The sequence below is a fragment of the Phyllostomus discolor genome, chromosome 3, assembly GCF_004126475.2.
Source record: "Phyllostomus discolor isolate MPI-MPIP mPhyDis1 chromosome 3, mPhyDis1.pri.v3, whole genome shotgun sequence".
NCBI lineage: Eukaryota > Metazoa > Chordata > Mammalia > Chiroptera > Phyllostomidae > Phyllostomus > Phyllostomus discolor.
Genome location: NC_040905.2, coordinates 92,583,384 through 92,597,959, shown reverse-complemented (window position 1 = coordinate 92,597,959; position 14,576 = coordinate 92,583,384). Strand labels below are relative to the sequence as shown.

Sequence of the window (14,576 nt, the reverse complement as noted above, 5' to 3'; positions counted from 1 at the left end):
GGAGGGAATGGGCTGGTTTAGAAAAACTGACTCAAAGAACCAATGTCCTGGACAGCTTTCCAGCCCTAGGGCATTGCCCCTCACTAATCTCCCCGAACCATCCCTCCTTTTCCAGCTCCTAATGTGAACTTACCTTCTCCAAGCTTCATGAGCCGAGGAGTTTTTCTAAAGCAGTTAGAATCAAAAGGCTTGTCCATGTGCTCCAGGTATCCAGAATATTTCACTAGGACAGAGGAGACAGACACAGAAAAACAGACCAATACCCTCACCTCTATAACGTCACATTTCTTTAACTATCACACAAAAACAACAGAATTAGATGCCCTACAACTGCCCCACACCTTGAGTGATAGGAGCAAATCTTTGCTTAACGTTTGGATGCCTGCCCTTCGGCTCTGCACATCAGGAAATTGCCCGGCGAGCCTTGGCATGCCCCTTGTTTAACGTGGAGGACATGGGGGCCCCTTGCTGGCCCTTGAAAATTCGAATTCTAACAAAGTATGTTCTACCCCATAAAAATGTTATTTTTTTTTAAACGTAGCCTCCCCTGCCCCCAAATAAAGTGCCATGAATCCACCATTGCTCTAGTATTGCCAGCTTCTTGAGGCCAGATGGCGCCAGGACCGCAGGCCATACCTAGCACGGAAGCGTCCGGGGTCACCAGCTCGCCGGCACCCTCTCGGATGATGTCCTTCAGCACACCCCGGTCCCCGGAAATGTCCAGCATCCACCGACTCAACCTCTGGTAAGGAGACTTGTGGGGAACAAAACGGGCTTCAGAGCCGTCCGACTGCATCTGGACGGCAGCGCCTAGGCCCCTGATCCGCCGGGGCCCTCAGCAGGCCTGGGGCCCCTACCCCTCGCCTGACTCCCGGAGTCCCGGCGTTCCCCACCATGGCCACACGAACGAGCCCGGCCACCCGCCCCATGCCGGTGACGCCAGGAACTTCCGAAGGCTGCAGCCCAGCTGCTCCTTTATACCTGGCCTTCTGCCCCGGACCCGGGCATTCCGTTCAGGGGCCGCGAGGGGGAGCTCATGGTTTCACCCCAACTCCCCAACTGCAGCCAACGGTCCTCGGGCCAGGGAGGACGCGGCAGGGAACGTGATGGGCATGCGCAGAGCACGTTGGGGCACGTAGAGGGGTGCGTGCAGAACGTTGTGCAGCACGTGGTGCAGGAGTGTGTGGCGGGGCACGTGATGAGGAGGGGCGATTCTCGGTGGGTCACGTGGCTGGAGCGCCCTGGTGAGCACGAGGCCCCAGAAACAGCCTCCAGCTGGAAGGGTTGGACCTCCTGCAGTGGGTTATCTCCACCCTCCTTCTTTATCATTTTTCGGCCGCTTCAGTGCAGCCACTTACTCCTGCTCCATGCCTGGAAGACTGCCCTTGTTGCTAAGTTCATCAGACACCTTCTGTCCTCAGATTCCTGGACTCTTGTCAGTGTTTGAAGCTGACTTCTCTGACCATTAAACACTGTTTTCTCTTGGCTTCTATATGTTTTCTACCAGTGTCATAACAGGTTGCCACAAACCTAGCTGTTTAAAGTGACACGCACTTATTCTCTCACAGTTCTGTAGAAGTCTGACATCAGTCTCTCTCAGCTCAAATCAAGGCATTAGCCTGACTGGAGGCTTTGGGGGGAAGAATCCGCTTCAAAGCTCTTTCAAGTCGTTGGCAAATCCAGATTCTTGAAGCTCTAATGCTGAGGTCCCCGTGTCCTTCCTGGCTGTCAGCAGGGAGCCACAGTTAGCTCTTAGAGGCTTCTCTCCCATCCTTGCATATGGGACCCGCATCCCAGAGGCGGCAATAGTGCTGAATCCTCCTCATGCTTGGAATCCTCCTGCTTCCTTTTCTGTTGCATCAATCTCTGACTCCAGCCAGAGAAAGTTCTCTGCTGTTAAGGGGTCATATGATTAAATTCGACCCACCTGGATAATCAGGAACGTGGCTCTGATTACATCTTCAAAGTCCCTTCTGCCATGGAAGTGACATATTCACAGAGCCCAGGAATTAGGGCTGCCTCCTGCTGCTTCCTAGTCGCCACACTCCCCTGCTGTTCCTCTGGCCTCACTGGCTGTCCCTTCTCGGTCGTCCTCCATCTCTGGACCTGTAAACATCAACCTGTAAACATCAACCAAGGACAACCTAGGGCTGTCCTTGGACCCCTGCGCTTCTCTACTTTAAGTCCCTGAGAGGTCCCAATCATTCCCACAGAGTTAACTGTGTGATATAAACAGGTGCCAGAGCCCCAGGGGGCTGCGTCCAATTGCCTTTTTCAGTGGGTCTCAAAGAGTATCCAGTCTCCGGACCAGCTGCATCAGTGCTTGTTACAAACACAAATTCTTGAGCCCATCCAGGTTCTCCTGAATCAGAAACTCTGGGACTGGGGCCTAGAGATTTGTGTTGTAACAAGGCCTCTGGGTGATTCCGTTGTTTGCCGAAGTCTGCAGACAAGTTGGGCTATGCAGTTCCTCCACCTGGATGCCCTGCGGCCTCTGACTCTGGATCCCCTTTTACTTCGTTTATGTCCTTCTTCTCTGTAACAGCCATTTGGCTTCACCACCCATCCACCCAAGTGCTCATGCTACTGTGATCCATTTTCTCCACAGCAGCTAGAATGATATTTTAAAATATGAATGAGGTAATATTTCCTTGCCTTAAAACCCTCTAAGAGCTCCCACTGCCCTTGAAATGAAATCCAAACCTTTGCCCTAGTTTATATAGCCCTCCTTGCCAACCTCTCTGGCCCCATCTTCTGATGTTTTCCCTCTTTTACTACACTCCAGTCACCCAGGTCTCCTCTCTAGTGCTTACCAGCCTCAGGACCTTTGCACTTGCTGACCAATTGTGTAGTATACTACCCTGAATCCTTTCGGCTGGTTGTTTCCTGTGTATCCTTCACATCTCAGCTCACCAATCCCTCCTCGGAGACATTGCCCTGCTCCTTACTAAAGTGCACCTCATATAACCTGTCATCCCATTCCCCTTTCTCTCCACACTGTGTACTTCCTGTATGCCGTTTTACACCATTACATTAGCGTGTTTATTCATGATCTTACACCCCTTTGACCCCCATACTCCAAAGCACAGAGACGTTGTCTGTCTTGTTCTTTGATGTATTCACAATGCCCAGCTCAATGTTTGACACATAGCAAGTCCTCAATGAATATTTCTTGAATTAACAAATAGAATTAGCTTTCTGTCTGTCTGTACGAGACCTTGGTGTTGCTTGTCACTGGGGTGGAGACCTCGCCTGCTGGCAGACCTGGGTGCTTAGGCCTGCTGTTCTAGAGCCCCTCCCTTCCTTCCTCCCTAGATGAGTTGGTTTAATTACAGGAGGTACAGGATCAGGATACAACAAAGACCTCGAGGTGATTCTCTTGTTTGGCAGGGTTCTGGGCTCAGTTTACTCTGATCTCCTAGCTCAGATCCAAATGGCTGGGTGAGAAGAACTAAAGAGATGAGCCACTGCATGATGATGATGATGATGATTTACAAAAGTTAATTCTTAAATGTACCAACAGGCTCCAAGGCAACCATTCATCCTAGCTATAGATGGCAACAGATGGTATGACAGGAAATCCAGATCTTAAAATGGGAATGGAATTAAGGGTCACCACTGCCCCAGGCACGAGGAACCGCTCACTTTTTGCCAGATTTGTTGATTCCACCTGTGGGCGGGCAGGTGGTCCTTCCCCACAGCCTTAATTTTTAGTTCTTTGAGTTCCTTCTGCTCCTCTTCTTGCTTTTGTTTGATGCCTTATCTTCCTTGTACATCTCCTTGGCCTGCTTCTTAGGCCTTTGCCACCTGTGAGGCGGGACGTGCGCCTGCTGCCCCTTTCCCACACTCTGCCACCGGAAGCTCTGGAACTTGTTTAACACCCCCAGAGAGCCTCTCCATTCTGTCCTTTCCAATCAATAATTTCCCACCACACCCTTGAGATATGTGTAGTACCTTATGACCTGTATATTATTATCCAGCATGTAAAATATATTATTAACTGTATAATAAAGTGTCACTGAATTTCTAACCCTTCAAAAGACTTCATATAAAAAGTTATTAATGCAATAATATTGAAGAAGTTAGGCACAAAAATGGTATGTATTAAGTGATTTTGTTCATTTGAAGTTCAAAACCAGACTCTGTTAATCTGCAGTGCTATGGACCATGAGAGTGGCTGTTCTTGTGAGAGGTTCTGCCTGGGGACAGCATGAGGGGGGCTTCTAGGGACTGGAATGTTTTGTGTCTTGATCTGGAGAGTGCTAGTATATATAAAGTGTACATTAAGAGTGTGGTTAAGATTTCTGTGCTTTTTAGAAGATATACCCCAATTGAAAAATCTAAATAAGTAAATAAAAATATCTTTAGTTTTTTTATTCTTAGACTCTTCTCTCTTTTAATATTGTTAATTCTGTTACAGTTGTCCCAATTTTTCCCCCTTTGCCCTCCTCCACCCAGCCCACCCCAACTCCCACAGTCAATCCCCACACTCTTGTCCATGTCCATGGGTCATTCATGCATGTTCTTACAAATATCTTTTAAAGAGAGAGAGATTCAGGAAGATGGTGTCACAGCACAAGTCTGTTCCATTTGGGATCTGTAAGGTGTGAACGGGTACCTAGCCTTTCTGTCCCCACCCCTTCCCCTTGTCTGGCCAAAGCAAGCACCTGATTGTTACAGTTATCAGAGCTGGCCCAGCAGAGGCTGCCTCCCCAGTCCCGTGACATGGCCCAGTTTCCACCTGATCTAGGTGACCTTGAGGATATGGGGGTGTTGCTGGGAAATGGGAGGAGGAAAGGGGCAGAGACTAGGTGGTGGAGCAGGCGTCAGCTGCAATCCCCAGGTCTCCTCTCCTGCTATTCCATCCTGGGGGGAAGAGGCCAAGCCAGTCAGGTCGGTGATGCTGTTCTGAGGCCCTGGTGGGAGGCTAGTGGCTCCTGAGAAGCCAGGGAGTTCCGTGTGGGGGTTTGCTGCCGACTTCCACCTTGGTGCTTCCAGCTTGGTGCTTCTCTCTCAGAGGCCATCGGTTTTCCAAGGGGAATGGGTGGGAGATTAAGATACAGCTCTCCTAAGTCCCAGACTCTTCAGAACAATTTTGTTCTAAGACAACTCCCTGATTTAGAATGAGCTGGGAGTGTCTTTTGTAAATGTAGATTTCTGGTCTCACTGGAGATGTGTGAAGGGATGACTCAGGAACCTCTGTTGCAACTCTGATTCCAACAGTTGCTCACCAGTTTGAACCCTTATCTACAAGATGGGCAGGACCTCTGCTTGTTTCTGAGGTCCAGTTCTAGGTCAGGACACCTGCTGAGGCTGGAGCTGGCATTATTTGTGTCATAACAAATGACGCTGCAGAGGGTCCCTTTCATATTTACCTTCAAATCTGAGGGTTTTTTTTTTTTAGATTTTATTTATTTATTTTTAGAGAGGAAAGGGGGGGGGGGGAAGAGAGAGAGAGAGACAGAAACATCAATGTGCGGTTGCTGGGGGTCATGGCCTGCAACCCAGGCATGTATCCTGACTGGGAATCGAACCTGTGACACTTTGGTTCGCAGCCCGTGCTCAATCCACTGAGCTATGCCAGCCAGGGCTCAAATCCGAGTTTTAATAAAAAACATGTAGAATCATATGTCTCAAAGTGACCCCCCCCCCACCCCGACCCCTCATTTAAGCACTTTGTCTTAAAGATGGGGAACAGGCCTAAGATCTTAGGGGGTCAGGACTGGAATCCAGGACCGGAGTCTGTAAGGCCCTCTAATTTAGAGGCCCTTTCCAGGGGGTTGTGGACAGAGGGAGTGGAGGACGCACGCTCAGGAAGGCGCCCTGTGTTACAGCCTGCACCGTGGATGGCGGCCTGGCGGGTGAGCATGACCGAGCTGGAGGACCGCCTTCAGTGCCCCATATGCCTTGAGGTCTTCAAGGAGCCCCTAATGCTGCAGTGCGGCCACTCCTACTGCAAAGATTGTCTGGTGTCCCTGTCCTGCCACCTGGACTCTGAGCTGCGTTGCCCAGTGTGCCGGCAGGAAGTGGATGGCAGCAGCTCACCCAACATCTCCCTGGCTCGGGTGATTGAAGCCCTGCGGCTTCCCCGGGACCCAGAGCCTAACGTTTGCGTGCACCACCGGAACCCGCTCAGCCTCTTCTGCGAAAAGGACCAGGAGCTCATCTGCGGCCTCTGTGGCCTGCTGGGCTCCCACCAGCACCACCGGATCACGCCAGTCTCCACCGTCTACAGCCGCATGAAGGTGGGCAGCAAGGCTGCTGGGGGACGTGGACCCAGACCACGTGAGGGGCCCCTGGAGCCCACGGAGCCCAGTTCCTACGCTCTCTGACGCCATTACTCCGCAAATAAGGGTCAACTTGCGTTCTCTCCAGCTCTGTCCTGGAGCAGAATGCCCATTCATTCATCTCTGAAGTTCAGAGCAGGTGCTGAGGATAGGCAAGGTGGAGAGCGCCCTGCCTCACGTGCTAGCCCTTCCCGTGCTGTATTTCTCTTTGAACGCTCCTGAGACTGCGCTCTCAGACACAGGAGGGCAGGGGTTTCGTTTTGTTCCCAGGGGTATTTTTGTACCTGGAGCCGTGCCTGGCGTACTGAATGTTCAAAATGTATTTGTGGAATCAATGGATTCCTGCGCTCCTGGAACTTTGTCTCAGGTCTAGCAGGTCATCATTTAAGATAACTAATCGTAACCATGATACCATCTTTGGTTAATGCTGACCTAAGGTTTAAGAAGGGTGGGGTTTTTATTGTATTTTACATGTGAGGAAACAGGCTCAGAGAAGGTAAGTGTCTTACCCAAGGCCACACAGCTTGTCAGTGGCAGAGCTGGGACTCCAACCAAGGCCGGTTTTCTTTCACTGCCAACAGATTAAGAAAGGGCAGGAAGGGCTCTTGGAAGCCAATTATTATGGGGTATGTGGCCTGGTATTTGAGGGAAAGGAGGCATAAAAGTGAGGAATGACAGAATACAAGTGGGGCAGCCAGGGAAAGAAAGAACATGAAGATCTGCAGGCAGAGGGGCCCCCTGTAAGTGGTACCAGAAGTTTCCTGGCTGAGTGATCTGGGCAGCATTTCTGGGCTCCTTCAACCCTGGGAGACAAGTAGGAAACATGTATGGGGCCAGCCGGGTCATCCACCAGCCCCTCCTCCCCACAGACATTTACCGGGCATCTGACCTGTGCTAGGTGCTGTGCTAGTGCCACGGCACAGCCGTGGGCAAGAGGTTCACCCCACCACGGCGGAGCTTACGGTCCGGTGGTCTGACAGAGTCCCATGTGCTGGGTGCTGCTGTCAAAGTCAGATAGTCTCCAGGTGAGACTGCCTGGAGCATGGCTTCTGCCTGGTCTCAGGTGGTCAGAGAAGGCTTCCTGGAGGAAGTGGACTGCTAAGCCAAGAATTGAACCACAAGGAGAACTTGATGGGGAAAGAAGAGGAAGAAAGGCATTCCAAGTATAAAGAGCACGTGCAAAAGAGCAGGAGGCACACAGTATGGCACATTTGAGGACTTATGAGTCATTCCATGAAGCTCAAGGGAAAGTGAGGTGTGAGCTGGATAGGATAGGTGAGGTGAGTGGGGCCAGGTCATGGAAAGACCTGTGTGACGTGTGGTGGGATTTATAGTTTATTCAAATGGCGGTGCAGTGGTGGGCACTGGAGGTTTTTAAGCAGAATTGTGATGTAGCCCTATCCCTCTGCTGAAGGGGTAGATTGGAGAATGAAGCTGGGGATAACAGACTGGGAGTAAGAGTCTGCAGAGTGATAAGGGAAGACCCGATGATGCCCCAAGGAGCACCAAGGTTTGAAGTTTGGGTAGAGAGAGAATCCCAAGAAAGGGACAAAAAGAGCCAACAGAGGGAGCAGAACACTGGCCGAATATGGCCTCCCGGAAATCAGAGGAACAGAGCATTTTAACGAGAACATCCCTTGTGTGTAGGTGTCTGCTGAGGATTGAAGAGTCTGTTAGCTTTAGCAGTAAGAATTGGTCACCTTGGCAAGAGAGGTTTTAGGGGAATGTGGAAGGAGGAAGCCCAACTGCAGTACAATAAAATTGAGTCTGCATTTTATTAGCAGATGGCTGCCCTGGGGAGAAGGAAACACTTGGGAGCTTGCTCACCATTTCTGGCAAGGAGCCAGGGCTCAGCTTGAGTCCTGGTTTTGGATGTGGGTTTTTTTGTGATCCCAAGACTTGTCCATGTGACATGACCAATTTAGGTTTCTTTACCACATCCCTGTCATGCATTGCTGTTTTCTCCTATTGCTTGAGATCTTGAGACACTTTATGTTCATAATTGTGTTTGCTCTCACTGTGGCCATTGCTGAGAAAGAACTAGTCCCATCTCTCTCTGCCTCGTGAGGGCTACCATCAGAATGCCCTTTCCTAGGCTATTGTGTGATCTGAAGCCTCCTTATCCAGAGCAAGGACTCTGTGTCCATTCATTCCTTACACAGCTCCCTTTCTGAAAGGCTCTGCAGCTGACTTCTCCTTAGGAACTTTCTAAGCTGGAGCCTGCACGCTTCATGGCATAAACCTGCAGGGCCCCAGTCAGGTGGTGCAGCCAGATGGTGGTCTAGGAGGTCCCGCTCGGATCCCTGAGAACAGGTCAGATTGGGGGCCAGGGCAGCCCAGAAGTGAGTTTACTTCATCCTTGGGAACCCTTAAATCTAGGCTGGGCCCAAGCCTGCTGGGGGTGGATTCAGGTCTTTCTAGGGGGTGGGGACTCACCAGGTATAACCTGGGCCACCACATGCACCAATGGCCTCGCTTGAGGACAGCCCTTTTGTAACAATCAAAATGCCCACTAATTCTGGACCTCCTGGTACCTGGAGTTTATCTGGTGGGTTTTGCAGGGAGTTTTGGCTTCAGACTGGCAGTCACCTGTCTTGGGTGTTGTGTGATGAAACAACATTTAGCACCTTTCTCCACATCTTGGGGAGGGATGAGTTGGAGTCCTCTTCTGCTTGGGCAGATTCTACCATCAATGTGGAATATTTTTAAGTAGTCTTAGCTAGTTTGAGGTCAAGGGCACCTGGGTAGCTCTGGTGCCTATCCTGGGGCCACTGGGAGTGCTAGTAGCCATTGGGATGCTCCCTAGAGGGGTGAGGCCCTAGGCGCTAAGACGGTACAGGGGACAGCCACCCACGGGGCCATGCACCTTGCCTCCAGGAGGAGCTCGCAGCCCTCATCTCGGACCTGAAGCAGGAACAGAAGAAGGTGGATGAGCATATCGCCAAGCTGGTGAACAACAGGACCCGGATTGTCGTGAGTGCCTTTCCCTCTGTCCCTGCACTGGGACCAGCCACCTTCCCTTCCTATAGAGCCCAGGACTAATGTGTCCTGCACAGGAATCCATGCCTTCCATATAAAGCCAGCATTCAAAGCATTCCAGGGCAGGGTGGGGAAGGTGCAAATCTCCTCAGGGGAATTCAACCCAGTTGTCAGGACTGTCTCTAAGTTGGCTTGTGTCCCCTTGACCTTGGGACTGAGATAACCCAGAACCTAAGTCCCAGAAGTAAATAGCCCAAAGTGTGGGCGTGACTCGCCAGCCCTCGTCTCATGTGTCTGCTTGACCTTGACAGTCTGCGTGGTGCCCGCTCAGTGCCTCGCAGCACAGGCATGGGAAGGCCTGAAGATCCCCTCGGTGCTTTGCTTTTCCTCAGTGAGGCGCACATGGGCGGGTGTGGAGCCGAGGCCCTGCAGGTGAAATGGCAGCAGTATCCCCTGAGCACCCCTCACCCTTGAGAGGGAGGTGGCATCACCCCACTCAGTGGAGACAGAACTGGGGGTCACAAGGGCATCCTGGCTGTATCACTTGCAAGTCTGCTCTCCTGGGGTCTTTCAGACTCTTTTCAGTTGTGCAGCCCAGTGATAAGGTGAAGTCTTCCTTGCACACTTAATAGTTAAGACAAGTGAAAGCAGAGCCACTGCTTTGAAATGGGAACCAGGGGCCCAGCCTCTGCCCTGCCACTGTTGCTCACTCCCATGGTGCTCCCTGGGACCTCCAGACACAGTGTGAGCACCTGGGCAGGCCTAAGCCCTGGGACTCAGGTACCAGGACCAGCCCATCAGCTGCCAGGCCCTGGAGACATGGAGGTCAGTCATCACTGCTCCAGTGCGGCTCCGGCCTTGACAGGCTCGCTTTGTCCTAGAATGAGTCCGATGTCTTCAGCTGGGTGATCCGCCGTGAGTTCCAGGAGCTGCACCACCTGGTGGAGGAGGAGAAGGCCCGCTGCCTGGAAGGGGTGGAAGGTCACACCCGCGGCCTCGTGGCTTCCCTGGACATGCAGCTGGAGCAGGCCCAGGGCACACGGGAGCGGCTGGTGCAAGCCAAGTGTGTGCTGGAGCAGTTTGGGGATGAGAATCACCACGAGTTCATCCTGGTGAGTGGACAACGGAGTGTCCCCTATGCCAAGGCCCCTAGAGCCTCAAAAGCCTCTTTTTCATAGCCTCTGCTGTGCCCTAACCTACCTCTCTTTTGTCTTCCAGAAGTACCACTCCATGGTCTCCAGGTAATACCTCACGGGGAGCTCTCAGTATGGGTCTGGTGGCTGCGGGCACAGCATCTCTCCTCTCCTAGTTCCTCCCTTCAGTTTCACCAGTGCCTCAGGAGCAGCTGCCCACATCTGGCTCTGTACTGGGGCCAGTAGAAACCGAGAGAAGTCATGTCCCTGCCTTCGGGGTCGTGCAGACTGGTGGGAGTAGTACAGTGAACTATGGCTACATCACTGTGGGTACCTGGAACAATAGAAGCTGCAGAAGTAACACAGAGAAGGAGGTGACTGTTGGCCAGGGGGAATTGGCAAAGACAGTGGATGGATAGGAGACCTGAGAAAGGGAGTTTGCCAGGCAGGCAGAGTGATGTGGAAGGGCAAAGTAGCATGTGGGTTTGGGAGTACTGTGAGTTCAGTGTGGCCGGGCTGTGAAATAGGAAACAAGTGGAAGAGGTGGGTAATGGCTGGAGTGAGAAGCCTTGACCCCAAAAGGGGTCAAAAAAGGGACCGGACCCACGTTCTAGTCCCAAGAAGTGAACAATCCGTGCAGTCCCTGAGCCTTCCTCAGACCCCGTTTATGAGTTTCCTTCTTTTCTCAAATTTTCTTTTTGCCTTTTAAAAAAATTTACCGATTTTTAGAGAGAAGAAGGGAGAGAGAGAAACACCTGTTGTTTCACTTATTTATGCCCTCATTGGATGATTCTTGTAATTGCCCTGACTGGGGATCCAACCTACAACCTTGGCTTATCAGGACGATGCTCTAAGCTACCTGGCCAGGGCCTCAAATTTTCTTCAGTCTCAGGGATGATTTGCGTTGGTTTAAATAAATGGACAGAGATTCCGATCGCCCCAGTACCAGGGTCCTGAAATATTAGCATGAATCACAGTCGCCTGGGGGGCTCATTCAAACACAGCCCTGGGCCCCAGTGGTCAGTTTCTGATTCAGCATGTCTGGAGTGAGACCCAAGGAAATCTGCATTTCTTACAAGCTTTCAGGTGATGCTACTGGTGTAGGACCTGCACTTTGAGGACCACTAATAGAGACTATTACCCCTCCCAGGAAGGAGGCAGGTCCTCCGAGAGGGGGGTCGGGGGGAGGAGATGATAGCCATCTCAAGTGCAGTCTCCTGAGCTGTGCTTGTCTGACTGGACTTGCGTATGGGTGAGGCAGCTCCACCTTCAATGCAAACTGTTGCTTCCAGAGCAGAACTCCCGCAGTCCCGACCTTTGGAGAGCATGTTCAGCCCCATCTCCTTCAAGCTAGGCCTCCACCAGGCAGACATCAAGCTGACTGTGTGGAAAAGGCTCTTCCGCAAGGTTCTGCCAGGTAAGGCCCCACCCCATCCTAGTTCCTGAGGGCTGCCGGTGTAAGGCACAGAGAGCTGGGAGAGAGGCTTGCAGAGGCTAGTGGTGAGAGCACAGGAACCGGGTTCCACCAAACAGCTCGAGTCAAGCTCAGCTCCGTCTCCTACTAACCAGGGCAAGTTGTATGATTTCTGAGCCTCTGTTACCTCATCTGCAGATGGGCTATTAATGCCCACCTTGCTAGGCTGCATATTTACAAATATGTATGTGTATATGGTTTAGTGGTTAATAAATGTAGCTGTTACTCTGCTGAGAAACACTCAAAGGCTTCTAATTAACTCCATTATTGGCACATAAGGGAGATCAATCAATAGGCTGATTTCATCCAACAAAGACAAAAACAGGATTTATACAAAAGGAGGCAAAGGAAAAAAAACTATATTCTCTGCACCATGAATGTTGTTTGTACATTTTTGATGTAAACTGATTAGCTGGCGGCTAGCGGAGGTCAGCTGGGAGTTTGTCCTTGAATAGGCTGCTAGGGTAGCAAGGAAAAAACAGCCACAGTTGTCATGGATTCTCCAGAAAACCCCAGGAGTTTGGCTGTGGAGCACACGTGGCAGACTGTCGGCCAGGTCCTCCTGTCAGCACCTCTGCCTCAGGCAGGCCTGCACCGCGTCCCCTACCAGAAGGCCTCAGCTCATAGCTGTTCATCTCTGCCACCCTTCAGGCATCATTCCTTTATTCAGCAAACATCCTTAAGGTGCCCACTCTGTGCCTGGTCCCTTCTAGGACCCGAGGATAGAGAGATGAGCCCGTGCAGTTCCTCTTCTGAGGAGCTCAGGGCCTCCAATCAGCCTCCTTTGGGGCAGGGCCTGCTGCCCTCTGTGTGGCTTGCAAACATGCCTTCCCCTATCTTCTCTAGCCCCAGAGTCTCTCAAGCTGGACCCTGCCACAGCCCATCCTCTCCTGGAGCTCTCCAAGGGCAACACGGTGGTGCAGTGTGGGCTCCTGCCCCAGCGACGTGCCAGCCAGCCCGAGCGCTTCGACTATAGTACTTGTGTCCTGGCCAGCCGGGGCTTCTCCTGTGGCCGCCACTACTGGGAGGTGGTGGTGGGCAGCAAGAGCGACTGGCGCCTGGGGGTCATCAAAGGCACAGCCAGTCGCAAAGGCAAGCTGACCAAGTCTCCAGAGCATGGCATGTGGCTTATTGGCTTGAAGGAGGGCCGGGTGTATGAGGCCTTTGGCTGCCCAAGGGTGACCCTGCCTGTGGCCGGACACCCCCACCGCATCGGCATCTATTTGCATTATGAACAGGGAGAGCTCACCTTCTTCGATGCTGACCGCCCGGATGACCTGCGGCCACTCTACACGTTCCAGGCTGACTTCCAGGGCAAGCTCTACCCAATGCTGGACACATGCTGGCATGAGAGGGGCAGCAACTCACTGCCCATGGTGCTGCCCCCACCCAGTGGGCCCAGCCACCTCACCCCGCCACAGCCCATCAAGCTGTAGGCGGTGCTCACGGGGCTGCCTGCTCTCAGGCTCTTTCCACCTGGGCGTGGGGACTTGAGGGCTTCTGCTGGGTCCAGCAAGCAGAGGGTACATTTTTACTGTTTGGGAAGGTCTTCATGCCTGTGTTTCCCTGGAAACATTTAGTGATAAGGAGAAAAGGACCACAGTCTCTTTCCCATTGGCCAAGGGCATGTTTATTAATCTATTGTCAGGTTATCAACCTGCTTCTTAACCAGCAGAAGTAGGCCTTGGTGTCCATGGGCTTCCCTTGGTCCCTCCTAACTGTGCTCATTGCTTACTCTTCCAGCTGGGGGTGGACACATTCCCATACATGATTTTTCCTTATCATTTTGAACTTAAAATAACTCGAGGACAATAAATTTGCCACTGTCTTCCTCTTTAAATGAATTGCAAATATTAATCGCTGTACAGAACTGAGTTATGCTCTGGTCTCCAACCTCTGGTGGGGCTTGAGCTGGCTCCCGCCCATGGCCCACTGGTCTGCGGTCAGAGCCACACAGACCGCTCCACCACTGCTCCATACTTATGGACCTCTCCTGGCTTCCTGCTGTTAGACGAGATGGAACTGACACTACTTTAAAGCAGAAGCAAGTAAGGGGGCCAGACAGGGGAGCAGCCCATCCCTGGAAGCTGCCGTGCACAGAGCCCATGTCTGTTCACGGTGAGCCTGCCCTCAGCCACAGATGATGGTGTCCATCCAGACCAAGGCTGGGATGGCTGCATTCTCTCCTGAGAGTCTGCAAACTGGGAGAGACAGAATGGTAGGGGCCCCGTTACCTGAGACCTGGAGCTTTAGAGCGCTCCCCAGCCTTGTGCAACTGTGGTCTGTGAAGCCACCTGAGAGCCTTCCCTGGGGAAGAGCTGCACTATGGTGCCCTGGCATGTGTCCACATAGGCTACACGGGCCACGGCTGGACCGACAGCCTGAGGGATCCTCCAGGAACAGGAGAAGATAGGAGGCTTGTGAGGTGCTACCCGAAGGTCATGTCCACGGGAGACTCAGGAGATATCACCTCCTAGGCTCTGATGAAAAATGCGTCTGTTCCACCTCCCTCCAAGTAGAGTTGCAGACTATAAAACAGCTCAGCTGAGTCTCGAATTGGGTCCTCACAACAGGATATTCCACAACTCATGTTGCAGTCATCAGCCCTTCGAGTTCCACGTCACCCCTCTGGTGTGTGTGACAAGGACCACCTCTGGCTAATCTTCCTTCTGCTGTCTATGTAAGTAATAAACTGGCTGAATA

At 52.1% G+C, this 14,576-nt stretch overlaps 2 protein-coding genes across 2 annotated transcripts in view; one reads left to right on the top strand and one right to left on the bottom strand.

The window, feature by feature from the left end:
- Nucleotides 1–1,090, bottom strand: part of FKBP6 (FKBP prolyl isomerase 6) — a 36,607-nt gene extending 35,517 nt beyond the window's left edge. Inside the window, exons 1-3 of the mRNA XM_028525149.2 lie at nt 982–1,090; nt 637–754; nt 134–223 (exon numbers count right to left, since the gene is read on the bottom strand). Of these exons, the coding sequence (XP_028380950.1) occupies nt 134–223; nt 637–754; nt 982–1,038 (265 nt within the window). The 5' untranslated portion in view covers nt 1,039–1,090. The remainder of the gene's footprint in view (nt 1–133; nt 224–636; nt 755–981) is intronic.
- Nucleotides 1,091–5,628: 4,538 nt separating this feature from the next.
- Nucleotides 5,629–14,576, top strand: TRIM50 (tripartite motif containing 50). The gene is made up of 6 exons (XM_028516851.2): nt 5,629–6,245; nt 9,165–9,260; nt 10,148–10,378; nt 10,485–10,507; nt 11,692–11,816; nt 12,720–14,576. The coding sequence occupies exons 1-6, from the start codon at nt 5,688–5,690 to the stop codon at nt 13,307–13,309; spliced, it is 1,623 nt and encodes a 540-aa protein (XP_028372652.2). The 5' UTR covers nt 5,629–5,687; the 3' UTR covers nt 13,310–14,576.